The sequence below is a fragment of the Leguminivora glycinivorella genome, chromosome 5 (genome assembly GCF_023078275.1).
Source record: "Leguminivora glycinivorella isolate SPB_JAAS2020 chromosome 5, LegGlyc_1.1, whole genome shotgun sequence".
Taxonomy (NCBI): Eukaryota; Metazoa; Arthropoda; class Insecta; order Lepidoptera; family Tortricidae; genus Leguminivora; species Leguminivora glycinivorella.
The window spans coordinates 13645527-13672745 of record NC_062975.1 but is presented as its reverse complement, the minus strand read 5'-3'; the positions used below and the strand labels follow the sequence as shown (position 1 = coordinate 13672745).

Here is a 27219-nt window from a genome sequence, read left to right as displayed (position 1 = left end):
ACCTGCAGATCCGAAAGCAAGTTCCTAAAGGTGCGCTGAGGGGCGATTTTTAACCGTGTCTGTTCTATTTCATAATATTTCATTCATTAATATGTCTACGAATTCTTTTTATTGATTTTAAATCTGGTCAATGTTACATTGCCACAATATTCCCAAGTTCTCGTGTGTGTAAGTATTTTAAAATAGCATGTTGCCGTTTTTCAAAGAAGTTTATAATTCAAAAATGGCCTTAGACTAATTCAGGGGCTAAGCCGTGTAATAGCTAAAAGCTGTGTACCTTACCTCTTCCGACAAGGAACCAAGGATATACCTGATTCAAATATAGTGAAAAGAAATAAAAACCAATTATCATGTAGGTACAATATGTTTATTAAATAGTAAATCCACTTTAATAAATCAAACATATCAGTGTCATGAATTTAAAACCTTACAATTTTCTAATAAATCTGTTTCTCTAGAATGATATGAGTGAAACATTTAAAATATAATAAGTATTTACAAGGTACGTGATAATTATAACTAGCTTACAAAATCCCTTCTCAGTACCTAACTGTGACAACAATTTTAAATTTTTGTTGACCAAATATAAAAAAAAGATGCTCAGTAAGAGCAATTGTTACTTCGCTTGAATACAGATTGTCTAGCATGATCAGAACAATTAAAAAATCGTCACCGTCAAAAGAAATGTATTAGACTACGCGTCAAAATTGTCTACAAATGTTATGTTAATAACAGCCATCCTAGCTAAAATTACAAACGTTCACACCCCCTGGCTAACGAAACGCAACTGCCTCTGTCGCAACGATACTGATATGGAGATTAGACCTCTATTCTCCCTGGATACTGAAGAGCGATACATAAGACATAGAACAAGCCAAAAAGTAAAACGATTGTCAGATGTCTCTAAAATAAAATCAAATAGAAGAAGATGCTTTCGACTGAGAGCTATGAAGATGAATCTCTATATGGAAGATTATTTGAGGATGGCAGACATTTCTGACGCGTTGTTTTATCCATTGTTACTTATGTACAGGTATCGATTTTCACATTTCGATTGACTCTGACTTAGCAGTATTAAATACACTATGTCATATTAAAATCATGTCACGGAGCAATAGATATGTTCTTACATACCTAAATAAAACAATTGATTAACGTGTTCCAGAGAATTTATAGGTCATTATTTGGTGTTATCTTAGTTTATTTGTATTCAACGTAATTTTGGAAAAGGTTCTAATTTCAAAGCACTCAATTTAGAATTATGTTAATTTTGTTTTAATTCTAATACTTAAAGCAAATCATAAAAGGGTTAATTCGATTTTAATAACTGATCATGATAAGAAATTATGGCAATATTTATAACTAGCTACGTGTTTTGTCATTTTTAAAAACGCAATCTAGTGGGTAAAGTAATTTGACCTTGAATAAAGAATTAACTGCTCTAGTAATAAAGATGATTTAAGTTAATTCATGTAGTTTCAAGTTTGAGCAATATTGATGTATTATCATCATATTTAATATTCTTTACAAGTTACAACTGATCCAAATTATAGTAGAAACTGTTTTGTATATTATTATTAAATAAAATTTAATAATTAATTTGTTTGAAACCTGTCGTAATTTCGAAACAAATAATGCCTACAAAGTCGTTTTAGCAAAAAAGTTGCTTTAAATTATTTAACCTTTTTCAGTTAAATTATTCATAAAATTAAGGCTTTCATTGCACGTTTCAAAATGAAATAAAATGTGGAAACTTATAACGTATAATTAATTTATAATTCAATTTAATACATACACGGTGCACGTGTACAAATAAAAGGTTCGGAATGGGATGTTACTTACATCCCTACTCGTAATATTATCATTTCAATATAATTAGGTACACGATATAATCAGTTTCCATTATTTTATTTCATGAGCTCATAATTTTATTTCATGAGCTATCGCGTTAATAAATGACAATATTAATTCAAAATGTTGTATACTGCAATTTTTTTCTTAATCATATTTTGAGGTTCTTTAACAATATAAAAGCAACGCAAAAAAAATCAAATTTAGATATGCTCATTAATCAGCTCCATCAAATTTAATGTGATATTTATAATAAAGATACATTTTAACACTATTTGGGAACGACACACAACTAACTCTGATGGTAGACAAATCATGGAGTAATCGATCAGGAAGCTCTAATGTGGAACACCTAATTTCAATAAGTTTTTACACTCGCTATAGTAAAAATGACATTCCTAATATAAACATATAACAATAGGACTATCTAGGGAAATGTATATATTGTATATACACATCATGTGGCACAGGCTACATTTAGATTTAATAAACTTTTTTAATACAGAGTTCAAAGTAATGGGAGCAGTTTTCTACCAGACTTGCATTAATATTTTATCAAGCATTTCTAAAAGGACTTCATTGAAATAAAGCTAAAATAAACCAAACATAAAACAAGCATTATGCGTATAAAAAAAAGTCTGTCGTTTTTTTTACTATCGAACCAACTGATTCATGACCCACTTGGCAGATAATTCGTTTGAATTTTTCAAACCTGTGAGGTTTTTCGCTTATAATGCACTTAGGTCGTTTTAAATACTAACTAAATTATGTCACTACACACATGTCAGTGTCTAATAAAATTATAACAAGTTCGTCACCTAGAAAACCGTATCTGCAAGCGAATTTCGATCTACTTACATGAAGACGGTTTGGAAAAAATGAGTTTATGGTGGGTCACGATTCAGTTGGTTCGATAGTACATTTGTTTTCAAACATCAGTATCTAACGCACAAACAGCTATTAGGTTGCACTAACTGAAACCATCAATATTTCATTTTATTTTTAAGTAAAATGTGTAAATCAAACAAGCCTCGTAATTTTTTAAAGTGCAATATGAGGTTCTCACAGATTTTCTCACATGCAATTCAGTTATAGACATAACTACAATGTATTTAGCTAGACGGTTCTAAAGAGAGTGGAAATAAATGGAAGGTATAGGCTACTAGCATAAGATACGCAATCAAGTTAGTAGAGAATTACTTACGTTTCTACAAAATAACAAATAGATTTCGTAAATATATTTTCTTTCAAATAATAGTGCACACCATAATTATTTTATTACATATTTATGTTATTAATTATATGTATAATTATTAAATAACTTTTATTAAATTCATTACAATATATTATCTACTATTTAAAGAAATACCTACTCGGTTTCAAGGAAGTTTTATTATGCTATTATATTATGGTGTTTCATCAAATTATGCTAGAATAAAATTCATCCATCCTAATTTCATATCATATTTAAATAGGTAAGGCACTCCATTAATTTTGCTGTTTTTTTTGTCGAAAGAGATCAAAAATACTGGTACACAAAGATTTGTTTAACTAGACGAAGACCACTGGAAGAAGGTGGTTACCGGCGACGCGCGGCGCCTAGCTTACGTGCTACTGTCTTTTGTATGGGATTCTGTCATTGTAGTTTAAACCTACACTTTACTCACAATAGCCTTTGACATTACTGGTTTATCAAAACGCCGAATTTTCATTCGTTGTGAACTTTTAAAATAAGTAAACTTACGCAAGTTCAAATAAGGGCGAAAAACTACGACTCGGTAGCGGTTAAAGAGCTTACAAGAACATGTTCATACATCCAACTATAGTGGCACATATCAACTTAGAAATCAACAACTTCAGAAGTTTTATGTAACGAAGTAACGACTTAATCACAATACTGTTACGAAACTTTCTTTAAAGTTTACTAACATTTCAATTAAATGTGCGAAATAACTAACAAATCCGTACCAAATAATAAAGGAACTATAATTACAATTGAACAGTAAACACGTACAATTTAGAAGTAACACAACAAAATTAATATATCACAGAGAGTTTAACGTATTCAATAATTAATGCATTATTGGAATCAATCCTAATAAAAATTTGACATTTTTGACAAAATAAGAGCAATGATATCAGAAACTTTACATGAATGTTGTTGGACCCCTAATCGTTTAATTAAAAAGCCATTTTATTCATAAGTGTGAAATCTCTTCAAAAATTTTATCAAATTTAACTACCTAAATATACCTACGTACATACATGACTTGTTTATATTTTCCTGAATAATTTCGAATGTTTATTATAGTCTCGCGCGGCATCTCCCGAGCCCCCCTCCATTCGATTTGCCCAGAACGAATATTTGAAACGTTTTTTGACCACACATTTTCAAGATCATTTTCTACGCCATATCAAAATAAGTTGTCATCTTAAATGTCTTACAATTGTTTCGTCTTTTTTTATTTTCCTATATTAGTTCTATAGGATTATAGAAGTACAGAGATGATCATTGCCTAACCTAACTGCTGTTGAAATGTTCCTGCTGAGTACAGAACAACGTTGCTGAAGAGTGCATGTGTGCATCGGTCGTGTACGCGACTGGGTGGTGTATATTTGTCTAAACGTTGGTCCCAATAATTGCTATTGTATGACGTCATCCACGCCGGCGCGCTGCGGGCGGGGGGCGGGGGCGCGCTAGGGCCGGGTTCTCCGAATAAAGGCACATTTAGTCATGATTTATTTGTTCTACTATGCATTGCAGTACCTTAATCCCTACATCCCTTTATCAGTAAGTTACTTTGTTCATCTCATTAAGGTGAGTCTAAAACTAGTCAAAGGGAATGATAACATTATGCTAGATCATATAAATTAAACGACACACCACTATTTTACCCGCCGATTCATTATTCGTACACGTTTGTAAATTTGGTATCACATCCTAAAGTTCTAAGAAATCGAACTCCATCTCTAATCATTTGGCAACAAGGTGGTGGAACTAAACATTGTCTAATTACCTAGTCGGCTTACGCCCAAAATTAGCACTAGAGTGAAGACAGCTCAGAGGGTGTCTTCACATTTGACCTCTCGCGCGGCGGGTTGGGAGGACCACTGCGGCTCGGGAGCGTCCCACTCGGGGAAGGCCTCGTAGCTGAAGCTCTCTGAGGCGTCCTCGAGCACGACCTCCGTACGGCTGAATGCCTCGGCAAACTTCCCAATTTCTGTGGAGCCGAAGGCCTGCTGAAACGCAGGTAGAGGCACTACGGGCGGCCTGGGCTCGGGCGGCGGCGAACGGCGGGGCTCGGCGGAGAGGCGCTCGCGCGCGCGCTCCGCAGCCGGCCCGCAGCGCGGCGCGGGACTTTGCTTGCGCCCGTTCTGCCCGCTGTACGGAGAGTCTTCATACACAGGGTAAGGCGTCGATCGCCCTTCGGAAGCGCACATTTGACTTTGGAGATGCAGCTGGGGTCCCTGAAATAGCATAATTCAGTTGATTAATAGCCATTGGTACAAATAGTCAAAAGAAAATAAAATGTTTCTTAAGGGTCTCGAAATATGAAAGCTGATCAGGCCCCGTAGCCGAATGGCATTTCTCCGACGCCAAACGAAAGCGATACGCCGCTGGCTCTGTCGCGCCAATACGCAAGCGCGATAGAGATAGATATCTACTAGCGCTTCGTTTCGTGAGCGTTTCGTGAGCGATTGTGCCATTCGGCTAGCCACCCTGCACACTGATCTCTCTTTGCCTCAATCTCTTCTATGAATACAAGTTAGTCCATAGACAAATATATATTATGTAGTGTATAAGAACTGCACCTTGAGCGGCCGGCAGTCTGGCGGGTAGCGTGGAAGGTCACGCGCGCACGTGCCTCGCGCTGTCCACGTGCCCGACCCGCCACCGCCCCAGCCACCGCTCATCGCTCCCATCTGGAAATGTGACAACAAAAAATATTAATTATGTGAAAATCTACCGTATGACAAAGTAAAAATTTCACTAACGCCTTTCTTCCTATCGGTATTGTACAAGTCGACTGTGGGATTTGGGTTCAATAGTCGTGTGTGTGACACAGCAATAGGTACATAATATATCACAATTTCAGTTTCTTTCAACTTGTTGATTGCTGAGAGTGGTACAGAAATTTGAGCAGTTTGTGCTCTGCCTATCCATTTTGGGAGTACAGGCGTGAATTTAAGTATGTGTATGTACGTGTACATTTATTACAACTTCAACACATTGAATACTATTTAACGGCAACGACATCATTGACCTCGCATATGATTTTGACTACTGATGTTAGATCCAAATCAGTCAACCAATCAAATGCCGCAATTTCATGAAACTCGTATGCGAGAATTCGTAGGTCTAAAATCTAAATCAGCCCTTAAATACCTGCCTATTAATAAATATTGCCTGTGTGGTGACGGATTAAGAATTTCACCACCCCCTTTCTTCCCGTGGGTGTCGTAGAAGGCGACTATGGGATATGGGTTAAATTGTGGTGTAGGCGAGAGGCTGGCAACCTGTCACTGCAATGCCACAGTTTCGTTTTCTTTTAACCCCTTATTTGCCAAGAGTGGCCCTGAAGCTTTAGTAGTTTCATGTGCTCTGCCTACCCCTTTATGGGATAGTGGCGTGATTGTATGTATGTATGTAAATACCTATTAATAAAGAGGATATGCTATATTACTGGTAAGCGCTGGTAGCCTAGCGGTAAGTACGTGCGACTTTCGTTCCGGAGGTCGCGGGTTCGAACCCCGGCTCGCACCAATGAGTTTTCGGAATTTACGTGCGAAATGTCATTTTATATTTGCCAGTCGCTTTTCGGTGAAGGAAAACATCGTGAGGAAACCGGACTAATTCCAATAAGCTCTAGTTTACCCTTCGGGTTGGAAGATCAGATGGCAGTCGCTTTCGTAAAAACTAGTGCCTGCGCCAAATCTTGGTATTAGCTATGAAAGTGGACGCCAGGCTCCCATGAGCCGTGGCAAATGCCGGGATAACGCAAGGAGAATGGATGGATGCTAAATTACTGGTTCTGGACGATTGATGGCATCGATCGATGTGTCTACGTATAGGTAAAAACTATCGTGAAAATGCATTTTTTTAATGTTAAAAATCTGATCTAGTCTATTACTGTCAGAATGTGGTCTTTTCCCCGCCATTGACTTGATGTAAAGTCAATGTACAGTGAACTGCAAAATTGCATGGAGAAATCATAAATGAATTCATAGATAAATTCGCCATGCACTTTTGCATCTGATAGTACATTTCATGTTCCAAAAGCTACAACTTGTATACAGATTGTGTTCGTGCAAGTTTTGACATGGCGATATTGACCCTTTATTACTTCTTTGAAATAGCGGCGAAAAGGTTACAGCCATGAATAATAAAGAATAATTAATTGAGTATAATGTAGTAATATTAAGTAGGTATTTACCTGATAATGTGACCACATTTGCGGTTCACAGTATGAAGAGCCGCGATTGCTCAGCCCATGTTCTAAAGGAGGCTGAAAATAAAACAAATAATAAGTATGTAAGTCTTAAGAAGACTTTATCAATCAAAAAAGCACACATTCGCAATTTAAAATAATAGTTATTTGTTTTACCGCACATGCCAATATTGATACCTGAGCAAGCGAAAGATTCCAATATTGAACCACGAGCGTAGCGAGTGGTTTAAAAAGTGGAATCTTGAGCGTTGCGAGGGTATCAAGGCACGAAGGTTAAACAAACTTTGCCACCGAGTGAAACACAAAATTTTTCACCACACCAAGACTATGAAAATGTGAACTGTAAAACATCAAAATAAATAAAAAAAATCAATTTATTTAACGTTTATGATTCAAATTCATCATTTATACGTGAATTCCAACACCCAGCTTTAAACATCAAGTTAAAATTTGTATGAAATTACTTTGCACTCTTGTGGATAAAATGCAATTTTGCTATCTGTTTTAGAATAGCAAAGAAAGCCTTTATCAGTTGGTGTGGTGTAAAGTATTTTATTTTCAATTTATTTCAAAGATTTGAATAGAATAGGTAGGTAATTAAGAAAACCTAAAATATTTTACGTGCATTATCATGTTCTCCTCACAGTTACCGTCTGTCAAAAACGCGACCAGTCTACCTGTCATATCTTACTCATACAAACATGCTACGCGTTCACACACTCGAGCTTAGACTGTGTGCGTAGGAACGCGCCTCTTTCATATATTTGAACGCCATTGGCCACACATAACTCAACTCTTTAGCTTCTGACAACGTGCAAAGTATCAGAGCGCTATTCTACGCACACACTGAGAGAAATTTGCATTGTGAATTTAACAAGTTCGACTTGTTGCAGTTTATCCGTTTGAATCAGCCAAACGTATGTTTAAATCAATATGTGTCAGGTTGTTTTTATAAAATCGACTTGTTGATTCAAATATATTGCCGATTCAAATGACAAGTAGCTTGTTGTTTGAACCAAAGAGCACGTAGGCGCTATTTTAACCAAAAAACTTGTTGAACGAACATAAAAACTGGTTGTATTTTCTCTCAGTGCACTGATGTAGTAACTAATTATATGTTTAACAAACTCTCTAGTGTCTAAAGACCTTAGTGATCCTCTGGATTAGTAGGTAATTTGTTCGCATGGGGATCACTTAACTGTGCAACATCAAGGGCTAGACTGCGAATTCAGTATGTAAAACCATTTTTTAAGAAATTCATGGCCATGAAATAACTAAACGTTAACAATAACAAAGTTAAACAAAATCAAACCAAACGATCGCTTTCAAAGCTTCTCAAAAGGTATGGAAGCTCATAAAATGATTTGTGAAAACAAACTTTCGAAGAAATCGTTGAGGAAAGTCGTTCCTTGAAAATTAAGTTCTCAAAGTTAAAAAATACTTTGCAAGTAAGTACTTGTTTCAAAGGAGTGTTTTTCTACTTTGTTTCACAGACTGCCAATTATTTTTTGGAACGCTGAAACGTCTGTGAGCGATAATACAAAATTAATGGAAAAATACTTTAAGTTAAGTCGTAGTCGCAGGTTCGAGTCATACCAGAAGTATGAATTTATCAATTTTTCCTTTCATTTACCTATGAAAAAAGTACTTATTAGGACTTCATAAGGGTTAGTAAACGTAAACAGTGCTTTAATCAATCTTTTTCAATTTCCGAGTGTAGTATTTGAAATACAATATCTTAATACTCGTATATTACGACATACAGCTTAAATTGAAAATGTTTGATAATTGGCATTAAACGTTACATATTCTTAACATATAGGTATTAATTGACCGCAGTTACAGCACACCTCGGACACTGGCGATCAAATATATGAAAGAGGCGCGTTCCTAGCACACAGTCTAAGCTCGGGTAGGTGAACGCGCGCTATGCTTGTATGAGTGAAATATGGTAACTGTGAGGTAATCAAGAGGAGGTGGGCGGCACTTTCAGCGGGAAGCGGGAGTGGCCATAGCCATAATGTACGATAGTACTCTTTTTTATACTGTGGCTACAGCCTAGATGTACGGATTAACTCAATTTGCTTTTTGTATGTCCAGATGTTCTCCTCTCACAGGTCGCAATTCTCAACCGCTTCTCATCAAATTTTCCAATCAGATTAACCATATTTTTTTTTTGACAATCCAGTTTTTTTATATTGAAATAAATAACTTTATGACTGTATGGCGCTTAGGACTATCGTTACTTGACTGTCATAATAATTACAAAAACTAAGTATTGTCAAATTGTCAAATTTTACGTTTTCTAAACATGTCGCAATTGTAGCGAAGGTCTACAGCTCACAGAGCCACTAAATAGTATATGTTCGAATAAGATATAGGTACTAAGACAGAACGACTTGAATTGAAAGTGATATTTTCATGACACGTTGCAGAATATCGTATTTTCCCGCTAACAGACGGGACGTGTCTGCCACACGCCGATGGCGCACTGGCGGCCCGTATCGATTCACTCGAGTACGCGCCCTCGCCCGACAGGGTTTCCATTCATTTTCATACGGAAGGAACACGCTGTAAATTACCTGGCCATCCGAACTTTCAGACAGGAAGATTTTAAATCATTTTAATCGGTACGTTTAAAATGTTTTGTTTGTTATCGTGGAAGGTATTTTGGTTTAGATATGTTGAAACTGTTGAAAGCAAAGATTAGTTTCATATTGTCATCGTCCGGTGAACGTCAACTATGTCATTGCCAGCATCTCCTGATCCTTTGGCTCGTGTTGCGTACTCACAATCCGTATTTGTTAAGTCGAGGTAGATGTATGGAGTCGCGCGCGCAAACGTAAATCCATACCATTATTCATTGGTGCAAGCCGGGGATCGTACCCGCGACCTCCGGAACGAAAGTCGCACGTACTTACCGCTAGGCTACCAGCGCATCATGATATAATTGTTAAATTATATTCCTATCTACTAAATATCGAAAAGAATAGCGAATACCTTGTCTAAGGAATTTTAAAATGGATTCCTTACCAATAGTTTAACCTACTTATAGTTTAAGGGGGCGAGAAAGTTTCCCCTTTCTGTTTAAAGACTTGGGGACGCGCTTGGTATAAGTAGGTAGGTATCACAACATTCACAAGGCTGCTAAAAAGTGAATTTTATTTCCTAGATTTTTATTTATTCCTTTTAAATATGACGTCACACATTGAGAAATATATATCTACTGTAACGGTTCTAATATCTATTTTTTATAATTATTTGATGGTTATTTAAACTGTTGACGTTCCAGCGATCTCATCAATATCATCAGCATGAATTTAGACCGAGATATCATTTTTACAAAAAAGTTTCCTATAACCTATTGATCAAAAAAGTTTACTTTTGTGTTTTTTTTTTCAAATTAATTGTTGTCTTTTAATATGTAAAATATGTAAAGCGGGCCCTAAGGGATCTTACTGTGACCAGGTGCTTTAGAGGCTCGGTGGCCTTCGTGGCCACATTACAAGACTATTCAAAATCCTCTCAGTGTTGGGCTATGACTGACGGCTGTTTATTATTTGTCACCAATGTCACTATGGCTGTCATGTTTTAACAGTTTATGTAAATGACAAAAACAATGATACCGCTGCTGATTTTAGAGACCCCGACTTAATAATAATAATTTGTCAGTCTGCAGTGTCTCTCTCTATGTGTGTTCTCATCGCGCGTAAAAATGATATCACTCCAACCCCGGAAAATTGCAGCGCCTGATAATTTATGTATGCAATTTACTTAAATTGAAATTTTGGTCTTATCTTTTATCAGGCGCGGCAAAAACTAGTGTGGTTATAGGATGAGCCTGCGCTGCACCCGCAGTGCACGGCGTGATGGACATCGATCCGGCGGGTCGCGACCTTTCCTCCCTCATCCCAGCTCGCTAAACATATTGACTCTAATGCTGAAACATGATAATACATGCTGAGGTACGAGCTTCTTCCTTCGAGGGATTTTACATAATTTTATATACAAGTTTTCATGCCGTGTGCACATGAAGGATTTAAAAAAATTGACTCATCGACATATTTTAATACTGAGACTTTTAATTTTCGAATACCGAGATTGTCAATTCTACAATGAAATATAAAGTTACGTTCCACTGAGATACAAACAGACCTCCTTCCTTCGAATAATACTTCACATATTTTCATAGGTATGTTTTTTTGCGATGTTGACGACCTTCGCTAAGGATTTCCGAAGAAAGTATCGTACACTGTAAGGTGACTGTTTTATATTAGATACAAATATATAGGTAAATATGTATGTAAAAATAGTATTAAGTACAAAATTTATTTCAATTCGGATATTGAGTCAACGTATTAAAGAAACTTACAAACCAGTGATTAATATATTAGTAATATTGGATTTGTTGTCTGATTTCATTTAAAATAAGTGAATATATTAACGAAATCTGAAACACGATACTATTTTTAAATCATCCGTTTTAAATGTAAGAAACCTTGCTCATTTAATAGAAATACGATTCCAGAAACTCATATTACGCGCGCGCCAGAGCGAAATTCGAACTTTGAATGATTTTATTGATTACAGCGTTATACCACCATGCAATTAGCAATTGAGTTTATTACCATACTTATGTTAGTTACAAGTTTTTGATCCTGTGTAGGAACGGAATCGTCACATAAAAAAAATCCAAAAATGACCGATCCCCATTTATTTGAAATCGAGGGAAGGTCATCTAAGGCCGTGTTCGCATAGCAGTACGGGTTTTGGTAGCTGCTCTCACTACACCCCAATCTAAATACACTCTGTACAAGCGAGTACTGACGACTGATGTCAAAAAGAGCTCAAACATTAGCATTGACTTGAGTGAATCGACCTCCCGGCCTCCCGTATCGGTGTACGTTCGATCGCGAATATAGCGCAACTTCGTTAGTCCAATTTGTCCTATCGCTACGCCGGGTGCTACGGTGCTACGCGGCCTACACGCTGTAGACAAAATCAATTGGATCAGTTACAGGTACCTAGCCAAATGCACAAACGCTTACGATAATATCGTTATCGTAGCTAGCTAGCTCTGTCGCTCTTTCGTATTGGCGAGACAGAGCCAAACTGCGTTTCGATCGGCGTCTAGCGTCAATGATTGTCATTTCAACTAGGCCAGTTGGCCAGGCTCTTCGGCGATTGCCACCGTACGGCTCTAAAAATAAAGTTGTGAATGTATTGGGCGGTATTAAGAGATTAAATGCATGTTTATATGCACGCGCGGACATTTGTAATTTGACACCTGGCTTTGTTGTTTTTACAATAATTTGACTATGCTTTCATGTACGTTTCGTACTTCATGCAAAAGCGTGTACTTGTTTCAAATAAAAGAAAAATATGAATGAGATGATTCTATAGTTTTTCATACTGTATTGATCTTAGCGGTCACTGTTCTACCATTACTTAAATATCTATGTAATGTTAAAATCTTAATCCAATACGTAAATCACTATTGATTTGGGTTATACATAAAGCAGTATAAATAAATGTTACTCCATAAGTAAATATTCACTTCTGTATTTTGTCCTTTACAGCCGTCATGACCTTTAAAAAATTATTGCATACATTTAATATAATCTGCTTATTTAAAAAAAATATTTGTTAATGTATTTTAAAATATGTGTTAAAAATTCAATGTATTTTATTGAAAAACGATTGTATATGTTCAAAAAATTCTTTTACCGCTTTCACGGTGTGTTCAGTCAAAGGAAATAGTAAATCCGTTGTACTTTGGACATGTTTAGGAAAATTAACGATAGAAGGCGTGAAAAACAATTATATGTCGTAGTGCAAGTTGTTCGCTAGATGTCAGTGTTACCCCCGCAAACTGGGTAATGACTTGTTGTCGTAAAATGTATAAGTATTTTTTGATGTCCAAAATTTTCGCTAGATGTCGCTGTACCACCTGCAAACTAGCGAACGGCATTCTATGGCTAATTACATGTATTAAATTGTAAATTTCGTTAATGTCATCTTTTTTGACAAATAAATTAGCGTTCAAATACATATTAATGTGACTGGTTGATAGAAATCCCGCCATAAATGGTAACATATCGATGTTTCGAAAATCCTTTGTCCGATTATCACTTGTCCGAAAACGGTTGACAGAATTTTTATAATCCAAATACATTGTTAACCATATTTTTAAAATGTCGCTAGTTTGCTATGCCACATTATCGTTTTCCCGAAACTCTATAACCAGAAGAACGGTTGCCAACTTTATCATTTGACAACCAATTTGTTAACCACTTTTTCATAAATCCGATGCTACGTGACATCGAAATGACATTTTCCCTAATATCATTTTATAGAAACTCAATAACCAGAAGAACGGTTGCCAATCTTATCATTTGACAACCGTTTCGTTAACTACCTTTTCATAAATCCGATGCTATTATACGCGACGTCGAAATGTCATTTTCCCTAATATAATTTTATAGAAACATTACAAAAAAATAGGTTAGGTTAGAAATGCGACTCCCACGGAAACAAACTTGCTAAGAAAAGTGGGTTAGGTTAGGTTAGAACTGCGACCATACAGAAACAAACCCTTACCATAAGAGTGGGTTAGGTTAGGTTAGAACTGCGACCATACAGAAACAAACTTGTGCTAGAGAAGTCGGTTTGGTTAGGTTAGAACTGCTACCATTCAGACACAAACTTGTGTTAGAAAAGTGGGTTAGGTTAGGTTAGAACTGCGACCATACAGAAACAAACTTGTGCTAGAAAAGTGGGTTAGGTTAGGTTAGAACTGCGACCATACAGAAGCAAACATTTGCTAAAAAAGTGGGTTAGGTTAGGTTAGAACTGCGATCCTCACGGAAACAAACATTTGCAAGAAAAGTGGGTTAGGTTAGGTTAGAACTGCGACCTTACAGAAACAAACATGTGCTAGAAAAGCGGGTTAGGTTAGATTAGAACTGCGACCCTCACAGAAACAAACATTTGTAAGAAAGTGGGTTAGGTTAGGTTAGAACTGCGACCCTTCAGAAACAAACCTTTGCCACAAACTCTTATGGCAAGGCCTCATAGGTCAAGTAAGAACTGCGACCGTGAGGGTCGGGAACAAACTTTTGTTAGAAAATTAAGGATTTATTGAACTTTTGATAAAGCGGCTTAATAATATTTCGAATTATAAAACTATACGCCATACAAAATTGCTTGCAAATGACACTTAGGAATTTTAATAAGTGTTAATTCGAATTCCGAACTTTTGATATAGCGGTTAAATAATATTTCGGAATAAAAACTTTACGCGACAAAAAGTAGTTGTCAATTGATTCTTAGGAATTTTAATAAGTGTAGATTCGAATCATAAGCGAAACAAAATTACAGCGAAATAAGAATCGGGAAAATAATAATAGGGGAAAAGTACTTTCGGGCAAACAAAACTTAGGCCAATTAATAAAATGGGAAGCGTTTTCGGGCTACTAATATTCGACATTACAATTTTCGACTTTTTGATAGGTAACCGCCATAAATATGTGGCGTTCCACGTATAAAGGGTCCACATGCTTTATGTTCTAAAAGGAACCTTTAGGCAATTTAGGCATGGAAAATCACATGAAAAGTTGTCGTAACTTAATAATAGATGGCGCTGCATTCGAAAATCTTGACTTTTAACTCTATACCATACTATTCAATATACTCTATGACCGCTTTGATACACATACGATTAAAAAAACACATTCACACAAGCACTTACAAATATGTGTCTTTAGAAATGAGCCATGTCACTGATATCAACACGTCTCAAATAGAGCAGGTGTCAGTTTAAGAGGCACTAGAGACACTTACACGTCCACAATAAGAGTCCAGCCTGTCCTCTCGTAAAACCCTTAATACACCTGTACCACCAACATCAGTTCATAAACACGTGTTTTTATATGACCAAAGAGGTTATGTCTATTCGAACAAACATGGAAATGGCACAGACTGTCACAAGCAAAATCTTCAAACAAAATCTTAATTTTTGACACTGATATAAATAGCCGATCGATATCGATTTTAGATCTAATATCAAACGTGTATTGAAATTCGAATTGGGACGAATACTATTGAATTCCACAGTCAAATATTGTTGTGCGGTGCATAGAGAGCTAAAAACATTATAAAATATACATTATGTTGCATACTTACAAATTCCATTATTGTCCCAAACTTTTTAAATACTTAAACTGGCCATGTCAAATGCCGGTATAGGTCATTTAAACATTCAAACAGATGATCAGTAAGGTGCCTTAGGGTATTTCCGAATGACAGAAATGCTCTGGTAATTCCGAAAGGGGAATCTTGATATGATGGAAATAATGGTGATTTTTATGCGACTTTCGTAATCAGACGACTTTCGGAATTACCCTCATCATCATCCTCCTTGCGTTATCCCGGAATTTGCCCCGGCTCATGGGAGCCTGGGGTCCGCTTTGACAACTAATCCCAAGATTTGGCGTAGGCACTAGTTTTACGAAAGCGACTGCCATCTGACCTTCCAACCCGGAGGGTAACTAGGCCTTATTGGGATAAGTCCGGTTTCCTCACGATGTTTCCCTTCACCGAAAAGCGACTGACAAATATCAAATGACATTTCGCACATAAGTACCGAAAAACTTTCGGGATTGCCCTAATGCCCCTTATTTGTTATTTTAATGTTGGGACGGTTGGGACCGCGGCTATTTACAATTAGGTGTCTTAAATAGCTATGCGTATTTTCGCCAGAAAAATACTTTTATTTTTTAATTAAAAGAAATAAAAAGGCGGGAAAGCAAATCATTTTGGTTCTTGCGGGCACGCATGGTCGCGCGATAAATGATCTATCGTACTTACGAATAGTGCGAAAAGGACGGGCTGACGTTTTATCATTTATCGAGCTACCATGCGTGCCTGACTTATTTTTTTGTGAAAAAAATTTACGAAAAAGGTAGCTGTATTTTTTCTTCAATTACATTTATATTTTTGCGCTATAAGAAAAACACTGACTAGGTTGGAAAGCAACATGCTGGCATCAGATTCAATTCAGCGTGCTTCCAAGGTCATCCGTTAAAAACCAAACTAATGTAAGTAGCTGCTTCGCATCCTCGACATTAATGAAGGTACTACAAATGTCCCAATGCTCGCTAACATTGATAATTAAACAACAATAAAACTTATCCGCCCTCTCGTCACCCAATAATGAGTGCGACCAAATAATTGAGTGAAAAGTGGTATCATTACGGCATCATGTTTCTAGACAAGTGAGCGGCACAAAGGCGCTAATGAGGGGATGGGGAGGTGGAGGGGTAGGGTCGGACCGGCGGGAGGGGGGAAAGCTGTCAGCGGTTGATTTTTCCGCGTGTCGTGTCGTGGGCGCTGATCGATAAGTCACGTGGGCCCGCCTCTCGCTCGATAGTTAACCGGCGAATCTCCCGCCACTAGTTCGTACGGTTTTTTATGTGCCGTGAAATGTTTAGGACGTGACCGTGTCTATTATGTTAGGCGTAGGCGTGATGTACGTTAAAAATTCGCCTGGCCTTTACAGACGGTGATTTTACGAGTCTCACTATAGTATGTATATAAATGTAAGATAAGTAATTTCGATATAAATGATCGTAGCCCCGAGAGACAATTCATGAAGTCAAAAGTCAATTGAATACTTCATCTAATTTGATCAAAAATGTAGCTAATAGCCACAAATTAAAGTAAAAATTACCGTATAAAGTAGTTACTAGGTAACTTTTCGCATAATATAACAGATTTGACATGTCCTTCCAAAAATTATTCTCTATTTTGAATACGAAAATCATTGGTTGACATCCACGTGCACTCAAAACAAGTAATTTCGATATAAAATGATTTGAATATCGTTAAGTCCCGGGCCATGAATAGCCAAGTGTCGTTGAATGCCAACAACACTTATTAGCTACAAAACTACAACTTGACCAAATATCTAGCCAACAATCAGTTCAACTTCGGCGTTTAATATAGTGTTACTAGCTTTTTCTCGCGGCTTCGCCCGCGTTCGTAATCTTGTTTTTTCATACACTTTGGACCCCCATTTTACCCCCTTAGGAGGTGAATTTTGAAAAATCCTTTCTTAATGCTCCTCTACATCTTGTAAGAAACTACGTGCAAAATTTGGGATCTCTAGGACCAGCGGCTTGTCTGTGCGTTGCTATTGTGTCAGTCAGTCAGTTTCTTCTAATAAGGTGTTCTTCTAATTAGTCACGGATATTTTAAGGGACGTTAATTAACATCAAAACATTTTTCACTAGAAATTAAAACAAAAATTTCATATGATTTTTTTGTTTTCATTTACCGAACAAATAAAATATTATAACTTATTTTCTAAATAAACATCCCCTATAATGTAACTACCTGTCAAGATGTTTAACACTGTCTCCCATGTCACGTTAACAGTGTCGTCAGTGTCTAAAGAGGTCTTATTTAATTATCTTATAAATAAATAAATAAAATAACGTAGCAAATTTGTTTCCTAGTTTTCTCCAAAGAAACATAACAAAACCTATGATGTTTCATACATAAATATACCCCAGGAGCGGAGTACTCTCAGCCGTAAAAATATCCATGACTAATTTGATTTTTGATTTGACCTTATACACCGTGTTTCACTTAACACTAAAAACCTGAAAACCGTTTGTTCAGAATCGAGAGTAGAATCGATTGAGATATCTTGATGGGGGTAATATTTTTGTTTAAATTAGTATTATTAGTTATTTTTTATGTGCCTATTCTATTGTATTCGTAATACAACATTGTGTATATCGCATTGCTAGAGGTTGTTTACCTTTTTCAGTATTTGGGGGTATTAATACTGGCTGGTTACTTGGACGATTATTTTTTCCGCTACGAGTTTGACGTTGTTTGTCAGTTTAATCTTAATGATTATCATAAGTCATAACAAATTGAATTCGTACCTAATTACAACCTTGTCATTTTGAATATTGGGTTTAAATTTGCTTACTGCGATTACCTGTCCAATTTGAAGTTAACTGTGATAAAGCTTTAAAGTGTTTTACAGTGACATCTTAAATAGCTGTCTATTGGTAAACCTTATGTCGTTGCAGTAACGTACACAAATAAATAGTTTTATGGTTTATGATGGTAGTTAGCAATTATTTTATTGAGTGTAGAGCTTAAAGTCGAGTAGAGCTGTACAGAAAATTAAAAATTCAATTTAAAAAAAAATAACCATCAGATTAAAAGATGAATACTCTAGATGAGTTTAAAAAAATAAAAATCAGTTGGGGTGTCTGAGGTTTTAAGTGATACCGGAAACACGTTGTATACAGAGTACCGCTATTAACATCCACGTGTACTCAAAACAAGTAATATCAATATAAAATGAATTGAATATCTTTTAGTCGCGCGCGATCATTCATGAAGAGTCAGAAGTCAATGAACGTCGCTCCATTACCGCGCCCATTGACTTCCCAGTTCGATACCGCGAAATTAAATCGTTGGCATTTACCTGTGCCTTTTGGGATGTTTGTGGTGGCGGTTTAACGGTTCTGGGACGAAAAATATGAAGCTTTATACGTTAATTTCGGTAAAATGTCGGCTGTGTAATCACTCAATATTTGTGCATTTAAATGCACAGGAAAACGTCAGATATCCATATTAATATTATAAATGGGAAAGTGTGTGTGTGACTGTTTGTTTGTCCGTCTTTCATGGCAAGACGGAGCGTCGAATTGACGTGATTTTTGAAGTGGAGATAGTTGAAGGGACGGAGAGTGACATAGGCTACTTTTCATCTCTTTCTAACCCCCTAATTCCCTAAAATGGGGGTTGGAAGTTTGTATGAAGCATTCCGTAATTTTCGAATTTAATGCGAGGAAAGCCGCGGACATAAGCTAGTATTATGATAATGGACAACCCTCAATTTGTCAAAAGTATAATAATTTCAAATTGGATCTACGATCCTAGTAAACCTTACTAAGAATTTTCAATATAATGTTTATCGAATAAAATTGATACGACAACTGAACCAGGCCCTTATTCAGCAATAATCAACTCGGATTTAATTTAATTTTCCTAGGCGTATCTACAGCGAAATAAGATTATACATATTAAACTAAATTTGATATAATATTTTACGCGAAGAATCCTTACTGCCTCATTCAAAACGTTTTCATTTAGATATGAGTAAAAGGTACGTACGTTTTTGAATTTCGAACGTCATTTTTCACACTGAAATATCCGACTCATATTATGTCTAGATCTAATATTTGACATAAGTTACTTAAGTCAAATATTAGATTTAGATCAAGCTGTTATTTATAATTTAACCGTAATACGATATCAATTCAATACTATTTACATACATTTCAATCCAATTGCGTCCCGCTCTTTTAAATACAACTGTGAACTAAGCGTAAAGCGAGTCCATTCAGCGATTGAATTAGAATTTGATTCGGATCGAGACAGACAGAATGTCCGAGACTTTTACCGCCGCACCAGGCTTGAATACAAATTGGGGATCGGTGTAAAGAGGCGCGTATGATTGATAATAAATGGAGAGCTAATAAAGGGCGGCCGACACTGACCTACATATTGCTGGCGCGTGTGACGATTTCACTCGTACATTTAATATTTTTGCTTAGGGGTTGTGATGTCTGCAGTTAGCCTATTGTTGTAAAAGATGGTGTATGATGGTAAGTAATGACTTTATAAAGTTATGAGGTAATTTTTATTTAGTAAAATTTGTAATTTATTTCTGTAGAGCATTGATTATTGTTTGACCTATTTTTTTGTGTAATGAATACCTACCAAACATATAGTTTTGCTAAGTATCAAAAGTAGCTTACCAATATATAATTTGATTTTCAGGAACATAAAATATAAAGTAAAACTAAATAAAATAAAATAAACTAAAATTTGCCTCATTCTATAACCAGGGGATAATATCAAGTTGATGTGACATGGACATATTATTTTGATTTGACAGTTGCAAATAAGTTACACCAATACGACACCGATCTGTCATTGTTAAAGTGACATTTCTTCGAGCAAAAACTTCTCTGACACGACGACGACGACACTGACAGATCAGTATTCTAACCAAGTCATGTAAAGCCTGACCAGAAATATAGCTCTTTCGATTCCGCAAGAGAAAAAAAATGTCTCGCAATTTTTTTTCCACTGAGTTACAATTTCTCATACAACTTGTTTGATCGTAACTCAGAGGAAGACAAAAAATATACCTATGGAAATTTTGGGACATTTTTTGTCTCCTAGTAGAATCGAGTTCATAATTCTGAGTATAAAAAATGCAAAAATGCCCAGAAATAAGAAAAAAGTGAAATCGACAACAAAATAAAAATATGCCCTTCTTTGTCATTTTGCGGAAATCTTACGAAGGCCAAACAACAACCTGTCCAATCAAGGGCTGACTTGGAATATTCCAGCTGGGGTAGAGGTTGCCCACGAACTACCTGGAGGCGCACGGTGGAAAAGGAGGCCTTGTCGGACCGAGAACAATGGAAATCCTTCTAAGAGCCCTATGCCCCTAATGAGGGACAGCAAGATCTAATCTAATCATCACCATCATCATCATAATTTGACACTTTTGTCTCATTTTACTTTTTAGCTTGGTACTTTTTTATGTTTAACACATTCTGAATCCTCCGTGTCAGCACGCGCTACGCCTCACGAGCGTAGCCAAGACATGGTGATACTCGTAATTATAGGTATCTAGCGAAAACCACCGACAAAAAAGACCCGGACTCCCGAGTCAGTGGATCCGAATGAGTGGGTGGCTCACTCCGCGATACTATCGCTGCGCTACAAGTACATGCCGGCAGCCGCGAGTTCGTGGCCTATTCATTGGCGACGACCTTCGCGCGGCGCAATATAATTCAACTGTCTGCTGTGTGCTGCACGCGTGCGGTCCGTTTGTTAATGTAGATAAGAATCTATAATGGCGGCTTTTTGTGAACATCAAAGAAGTGAGCATTCTGTACTTGTATGTACTTGTATATATTCTGTGGTAAAACTCACCGTAGGCGCAAGAGGCAGGTGTTGCGACGGCAGCGCGCGCGCATCTCGCCGCGCCAGCGCGCGCCGCACGCGCGCTTCTTTCGTCGCGTAAGCACCGTAGTCTGCAACAACGTACACGAATTACATTACTAATAGCACCTGTATTCCTAAAAGAGGTAGACAGAGCACATAAACTGCTCAAGTTTCAGTGCCACTTTCAGCTATCAAGGGGTGTAAAGAAAACAAGATAATGACAGTGACATACTGCTAGTCTATTGTCTACACCAATATTCAACCCCATATCCCACAGTCGAGATCTTCGACACCCACGGCCAATGCATGAATTAACTCATCAAAGGGGAGTCTATCGAGCTGAAGTGTGAAATACAGCAGTGTTATGTAGAACTAAAATTATTTTACATTTATTTAAATTTATACCTACTATATGACTACTAATAGTTCTACTTGTACATTCTTGACAATATGTAAGGATAAGAAATGTGGAGCAACACTTAATGATAATAAACAAAATTTTAAAGTTCAAGTTTAGTGACAAGTTAACAACGCACGCAGCCTGCAGCAATTAGGTTGTTTTTTCAGTTCAAAAACGACAATTGTATGCACTTAGTAATTTTTCAGTACAGATGGTGTTTTTTTTACGCACCAGTACGAGAAATGATTCATTATTTCATTATAATGTCAGGTTGAAACTTCGAAGGCCATCTGTACTGAAAAACGTCGTACGATATAGGTAGTTTCAACTCAGTTGAGGCCACGCACACTATAACACTGTCATGTAAAGACAACGAGATTTTGAAATTAGTGTTCTTACCGTGTACCGACTGCAGATTCAACAGTGAATTGCAAGAAAGACCAAAAAGTTTATATATTGACTATTTTGTTAAGAATTACGTCTATAGAATAATTTTCAAACAAAACAGAAAATAAAATATCTCGTATGTGATTAATTAATTGTCAGATTATGATTGTAATATTAATCGTAGAAATCAAAGATATGTTATTAGATTGCCTTATTTTATCATCGTAGCTGTTAAAATGGTGTTTACCTATTTTTTCATTACTTATTAGCAGACATAGAAGTCGCAGTAGCAATAACGTCAATTAACATAGGGACATCCTTCCGATACAAAATATATCGATAGCTGAATAATTATTTGGAAGTGAAATTTCATATGAGCTATAAAGTTCACCGGATAATACCATTACTGCTTTTAATACCATTAATCATAAGTCTATCAATAAATAATAATGTTTTTCAAAAATATATTGATAGTTTTTTTACATTCACTCACTCATTTCATTCATTCATTTTTTTGCAATCAGTACTAATCTTCATTTAGCTGTGTGTGTTATCATTCACTTCAACCTCCGTGGAATTACCTATACACGTGCGAAAAGGAAATTCGTAACTCGTGTCGATTTAAAACACTCCCTTCGGTCGTTCCTCCTTTTTTTCGGAGTTGTATCGAAATGTACTATTAAATGTACAACAAGTTAATATTAAATTGTTTATTCATCAACATAGCTGCAGAAACATTGAGCCCTAGCACATTCTTTATAAAAACACGAGGAAAGCATTTAATTACACATAAAAACAGGGAACGAAAAATGCGTAATCCTTACACCTTTTTGATGTCTTCCTTGGCGCGAAATTATAATACAAATTGTTATCTGCCACGTTAAATTACGTGAAAACCTTCATCTACATATTTATTAATCGCTGACCCGAGTTTTTTTAAGGGGCGGGAAGTAAACTGCCATCTGACAGGCGCCTATGACAATATACAGTCTACTTTAAATACTTTTTCATGCTGAAATTTTCTTTCTTTTTTATAGGAACTAGTCATAGTTCGGTGAAATTAGACGCAATAATCGTCTTTAATAAATTAAGTCCTCAAACGTCCTTTATAAATATGTAACTAATTGTCAACCTACCAATTTACTCGAAATAGCACTTAAATATTTAAAAAAATATAATATATGACTACTAGCATTGTCACAATTGCTTCAGTCAAATTGCCAAAAAGCCTATGATCCATCACCATCGATCGATATTCAATATAAATCTAAATTGATATGGATTATTAAAAATTACCTAACAGTATTAACTTTCGTCTATCTTCTTACGATTGTACATATCAGATGTAACCATGAATGTACTATTTGCATGTACAAACTATGTTAGCTGTAGCATATAAAATGACCGATATACTCGATTCACCCGTCTCGAAAGTAGTGGGAGTAAATTGGCCGTAGCTAGATCGATAATTAAGTGGAGCATTGTTTTCCAGCACCGCAAACATTAAGGCGGTATATTTCACGTAGCATGTATACGAAGTTCGCAGCGAATCGCGACACGGGTGGTAGCTGCCCGGTCAATACGTAGAGTGGCTGTGCAGGCGATCAATCGCGTCGAGAGGGGCCAGAGGGGGGACAGGGGGGCATCGACCACCTGTAGCGCGTCCCCCGCCAGCTCGCCCTCCGACATCGACACGTGACGTGGTCGCCGAGAAATCCGCCCAAACGTAAACATTAAATTCAAACTTCATTCTTCGTACAGAATGCCGTCGACGTTAGCACGCGCTCGGATGCCTATGTCTCGTATTAGTAAACAAATTGAGCGTACTAACAGACTCACTCTCGGGATGTGTTTATGGGCATACCAAATGACAGCGGCAATTGTAATTTGTTACTAGCAACAAGTGGAGAAGTTTTGTACACGTATGAAGAATATAACGTGGTCTATTTAAAGAGTCACTTAGCAAGAAAAGTTTCGGTTTATATTTAGTCAGAGTTAAAATAGTTGGCATATTTTTGCGTCGTCAGCGGCGGAAGGTCAAGAAAATCTAAAGAACATGTAGCGTAGTCCATTGTAAGGCTTCCTTTCAATCAGATAGCTATGGGTGCAGTAGCTACTATCGAAAATGTCCCGAGAGAAAATATACACCTAGAAAATATACATCGAGAGTAAGCCCAAATAAATAACTGAATAAACTTTAATAAATATTTTTTTGCAAACGCATTTCGAAATATGTTGGCAACAACTAAACGTCTTTTATCAAAAGCCGTTGAATTTCGATATTTTAGAAAAGTGGTTGGAATCGTTGCTCTTCTAAAGTTTAATTCAAAGGTTTTTTTACAAAAACACGCTAGGTAAAATTAACCATCAAAATAAAATTTATCGTATAAGAAACTATATGACCTCTACATTACTTAGAAAAATATATAGTTCTTAGTTTATATACTTACCTACATGTTTTATAAGACTGTTTCTCAATATTTAAATAAATGAAAATTCAGGGGTCTGAATTTAATATTTCAGCAAATTAAACTTCAATGTTGAGGTATTTTCATAAAATTAAGGACGAAAACGTAGGGTAGGTATACAAAAAAGGGCCGACACATAGGACTGTAAACCAACTGCAAGTTATATGGTAACTGTACGTCGAGATTGCTTTTGCCATACATTCGGCGTGTAATTCCTATAGAAGGATGCAGTTGAGATGCAATCCGTGTGTATATTTAACCCCATCTTGTCACTAGCTAGCATTAAAATTAAATTGCGTTTAGTTTTCTATTTAGTGCTTCGCTTGAAGGTCGTCACAGTACAGCTCGCGGCAACGCTATCTAGATTAGCCTCGACTTGTGACAAGGATACGTTTCAAGGATAACCGTATACGTTCTACACGTTGCTTTTACTTTAAAGCTATTAGAAGAATAGCATTGTTGTTTAAACTCCTCGTATATGGGTCAGAAGTATTCTTATGTATAAAATCACTAGCTTTTGCCCGCGGCTACGCTCGCTTTAAATTCGAAAATTATACAAAAATTCACTCTCCATCCCTTCAACTATCTCCACTTAAAATATCACGTCAATTCGTTGCTCCGTTTTGCCGTGAAAAACGGAGAAACAAACAGACACACACACTTTCCCATTTATAATATTAGTATGGATTCACCTACCTAGTACATTAATTAAACATCGTTCATTAATTTCATTAGGTTTATAGCTTATTAAAACTACAAGGAATTAGGATACCTGAAGGGTATTATGACAGCGTACCTATTTAAATTTGGTAAATTAACTTTGTATACCTACTATTACCTACCTAGTCCCAACCTAATGTGACTATTTGTATGTATTTAATTTACTAGATAATGATAAATTAAAAATTACCTTTAAGTAGTGAAATTGCAAGGTTAAATGAAATGCGAAACTACCAATCAGCTGCATTATTTTGAAAAAGAACGTTTGAATGTCAAAAGATATGTATTCTGACCACATATATCAACGAGATGAGTAAGCAGTCACCGTGACATATGGATGCCTGCAACTCAAAAACCCTTTAAATACGAGTACCTATTAGTGTTGAATTTACATCATATTTATTTATATTTTCGCATAGTGACATAAATGTTTTATGGACTTACTTGAATTCTTCCTTAAAGTTTGGTTTAGATATGTTTTTTGCCAACATGAACTCTAATCTACTTACTTACATAGTTAATTTAGCAAAATGTTAATTAATGCTAAGATACCAACCCATCGGTGAGACATGGTCATTATGGTGTGCGTGGTGCGGGTAGTCGTAGCGGTAGTAGCGTGCGTAGGGGTCGTGATGCGCGTGCGCGTAGTAGCCGTGCGCGTACGGCGCGTACAGCGGCGCGTACGGCGCGTAGCCCTCCCAGCCGGGCGGGGCGTACCCCCCGCCCGCGCGGTACTCGTAGTTGCAGCAGTCCATCCTACGCGCCGCCCGGCGCGCGCGCACCCCGCGCCGACCATGCTCGCCGCCGCGCACACCACATCACTCGCACCACCACCGAACTACCGACCACGTTGATCTTAGAACCTACGCCATAACAACGCACTCTCAAACATCCTCCCACGTTGCTAGGATACTATCAAAAGTTTCTCTTTACACGATGCGAAATCAAGTTATTATTATTTAGTTGGAAAAGTCAGTCGCTTAGCGATCGAGCGTAGTTCCGCGGCGGCTGGCGGGCGCGGTGCGACGTTAGTTAGCGGAAAGAGGTCGTTCGAGTTTGCCGGCGACGGGCGACGAGAGATTCGGTGGACTCGGGGCGGAGGGGGCAGGGTGCGGGCCGAGGGAGGGGCGACGCCCGCTCGCCGGCGGCTCGGCGCAGCGCGGCGCTCGACGGACGCCGACTGAAGGCGCTGCGGAATCGATATGCCGCCGCCGCCCGCCCGCCGCGCCTCGACCGCGTGCCCACACTACCTGCCTGCGCCCGTATTGCGCGCGAAGTTTGTCTTCCCAACGGAATTTTATATTTAGAATCACGTTCAAACAATTGATCAATACTTTGCACTATTAATTAGTATACACTTTCTCTAATCACGCTAAACTTAAACTTGGTTTCATGTTTCAAGCGCTTTCGCAAACATTGCGAGATATCATGCAAATGATAAGAACTTGTTTTTTTGTTTCAAATATTCAACGACATCTGTTTCAGCAATCGCGTAAAGAGATTTGACAATTAGAGGCGGTAAGCTTATATCTTACCTGTTGCTTGGACATTGTGAGCTCTGTGGGGTAAAGTGTGACTTTATTGAATCCTTCGACACAGCAGTGACCCAAATCGCCACGAGTCATGACGTTCGAGCGCGACCGTCCTTAGCCTGAAAAGTGTAGCTAATTTTTATTTATTGTCGGGACACATGCATTCATTGGCAAGAAAGGATTGAATGAACTTCATTTTGTCAACATATTTAAATGACCACATGCGGGCAAAGGCCTAACCAAGGAGAGTCTACATCATTCAATCAAATGCTTCACGAGTTTAACGGGTTCTTGAAATCTTCACAACATAAGTATTGTTATCACCACTGAATCTTTGGAACTATAGTTTATAATTTTCT

At 37.1% G+C, this 27219-nt stretch overlaps 1 protein-coding gene across 1 annotated transcript; it reads right to left on the bottom strand.

Annotated features, from left to right (window-relative positions):
- Window positions 1–1494: 1494 nt before the first annotated feature.
- Window positions 1495–26463, bottom strand: LOC125226718 (formin-like protein 4). Its single transcript, XM_048130796.1, has 5 exons — window positions 25885–26463; window positions 21342–21442; window positions 7287–7358; window positions 5665–5775; window positions 1495–5319 (listed from the first exon to the last, which is right to left on the bottom strand). The coding sequence occupies exons 1-5, from the start codon at window positions 26081–26083 to the stop codon at window positions 4912–4914; spliced, it is 891 nt and encodes a 296-aa protein (XP_047986753.1). The 5' UTR covers window positions 26084–26463; the 3' UTR covers window positions 1495–4911.
- Window positions 26464–27219: the final 756 nt, after the last annotated feature.

Coding starts and splice junctions, on each gene's coding strand:
- LOC125226718 (XM_048130796.1), bottom strand. CDS start 26,083: ATGGACTGCTGCAACTACGAGTACCGCGCGGGCGGGGGGTACGCCCCG. Junction 7,359..21,341: donor ACCTGCCTCTTGCGCCTACG/GTGAGTTTTACC, acceptor TTTTATTTTCAG/CCTCCTTTAGAACATGGGCT. Junction 5,320..5,664: donor CAGACTGCCGGCCGCTCAAG/GTGCAGTTCTTA, acceptor ATGCTATTTCAG/GGACCCCAGCTGCATCTCCA.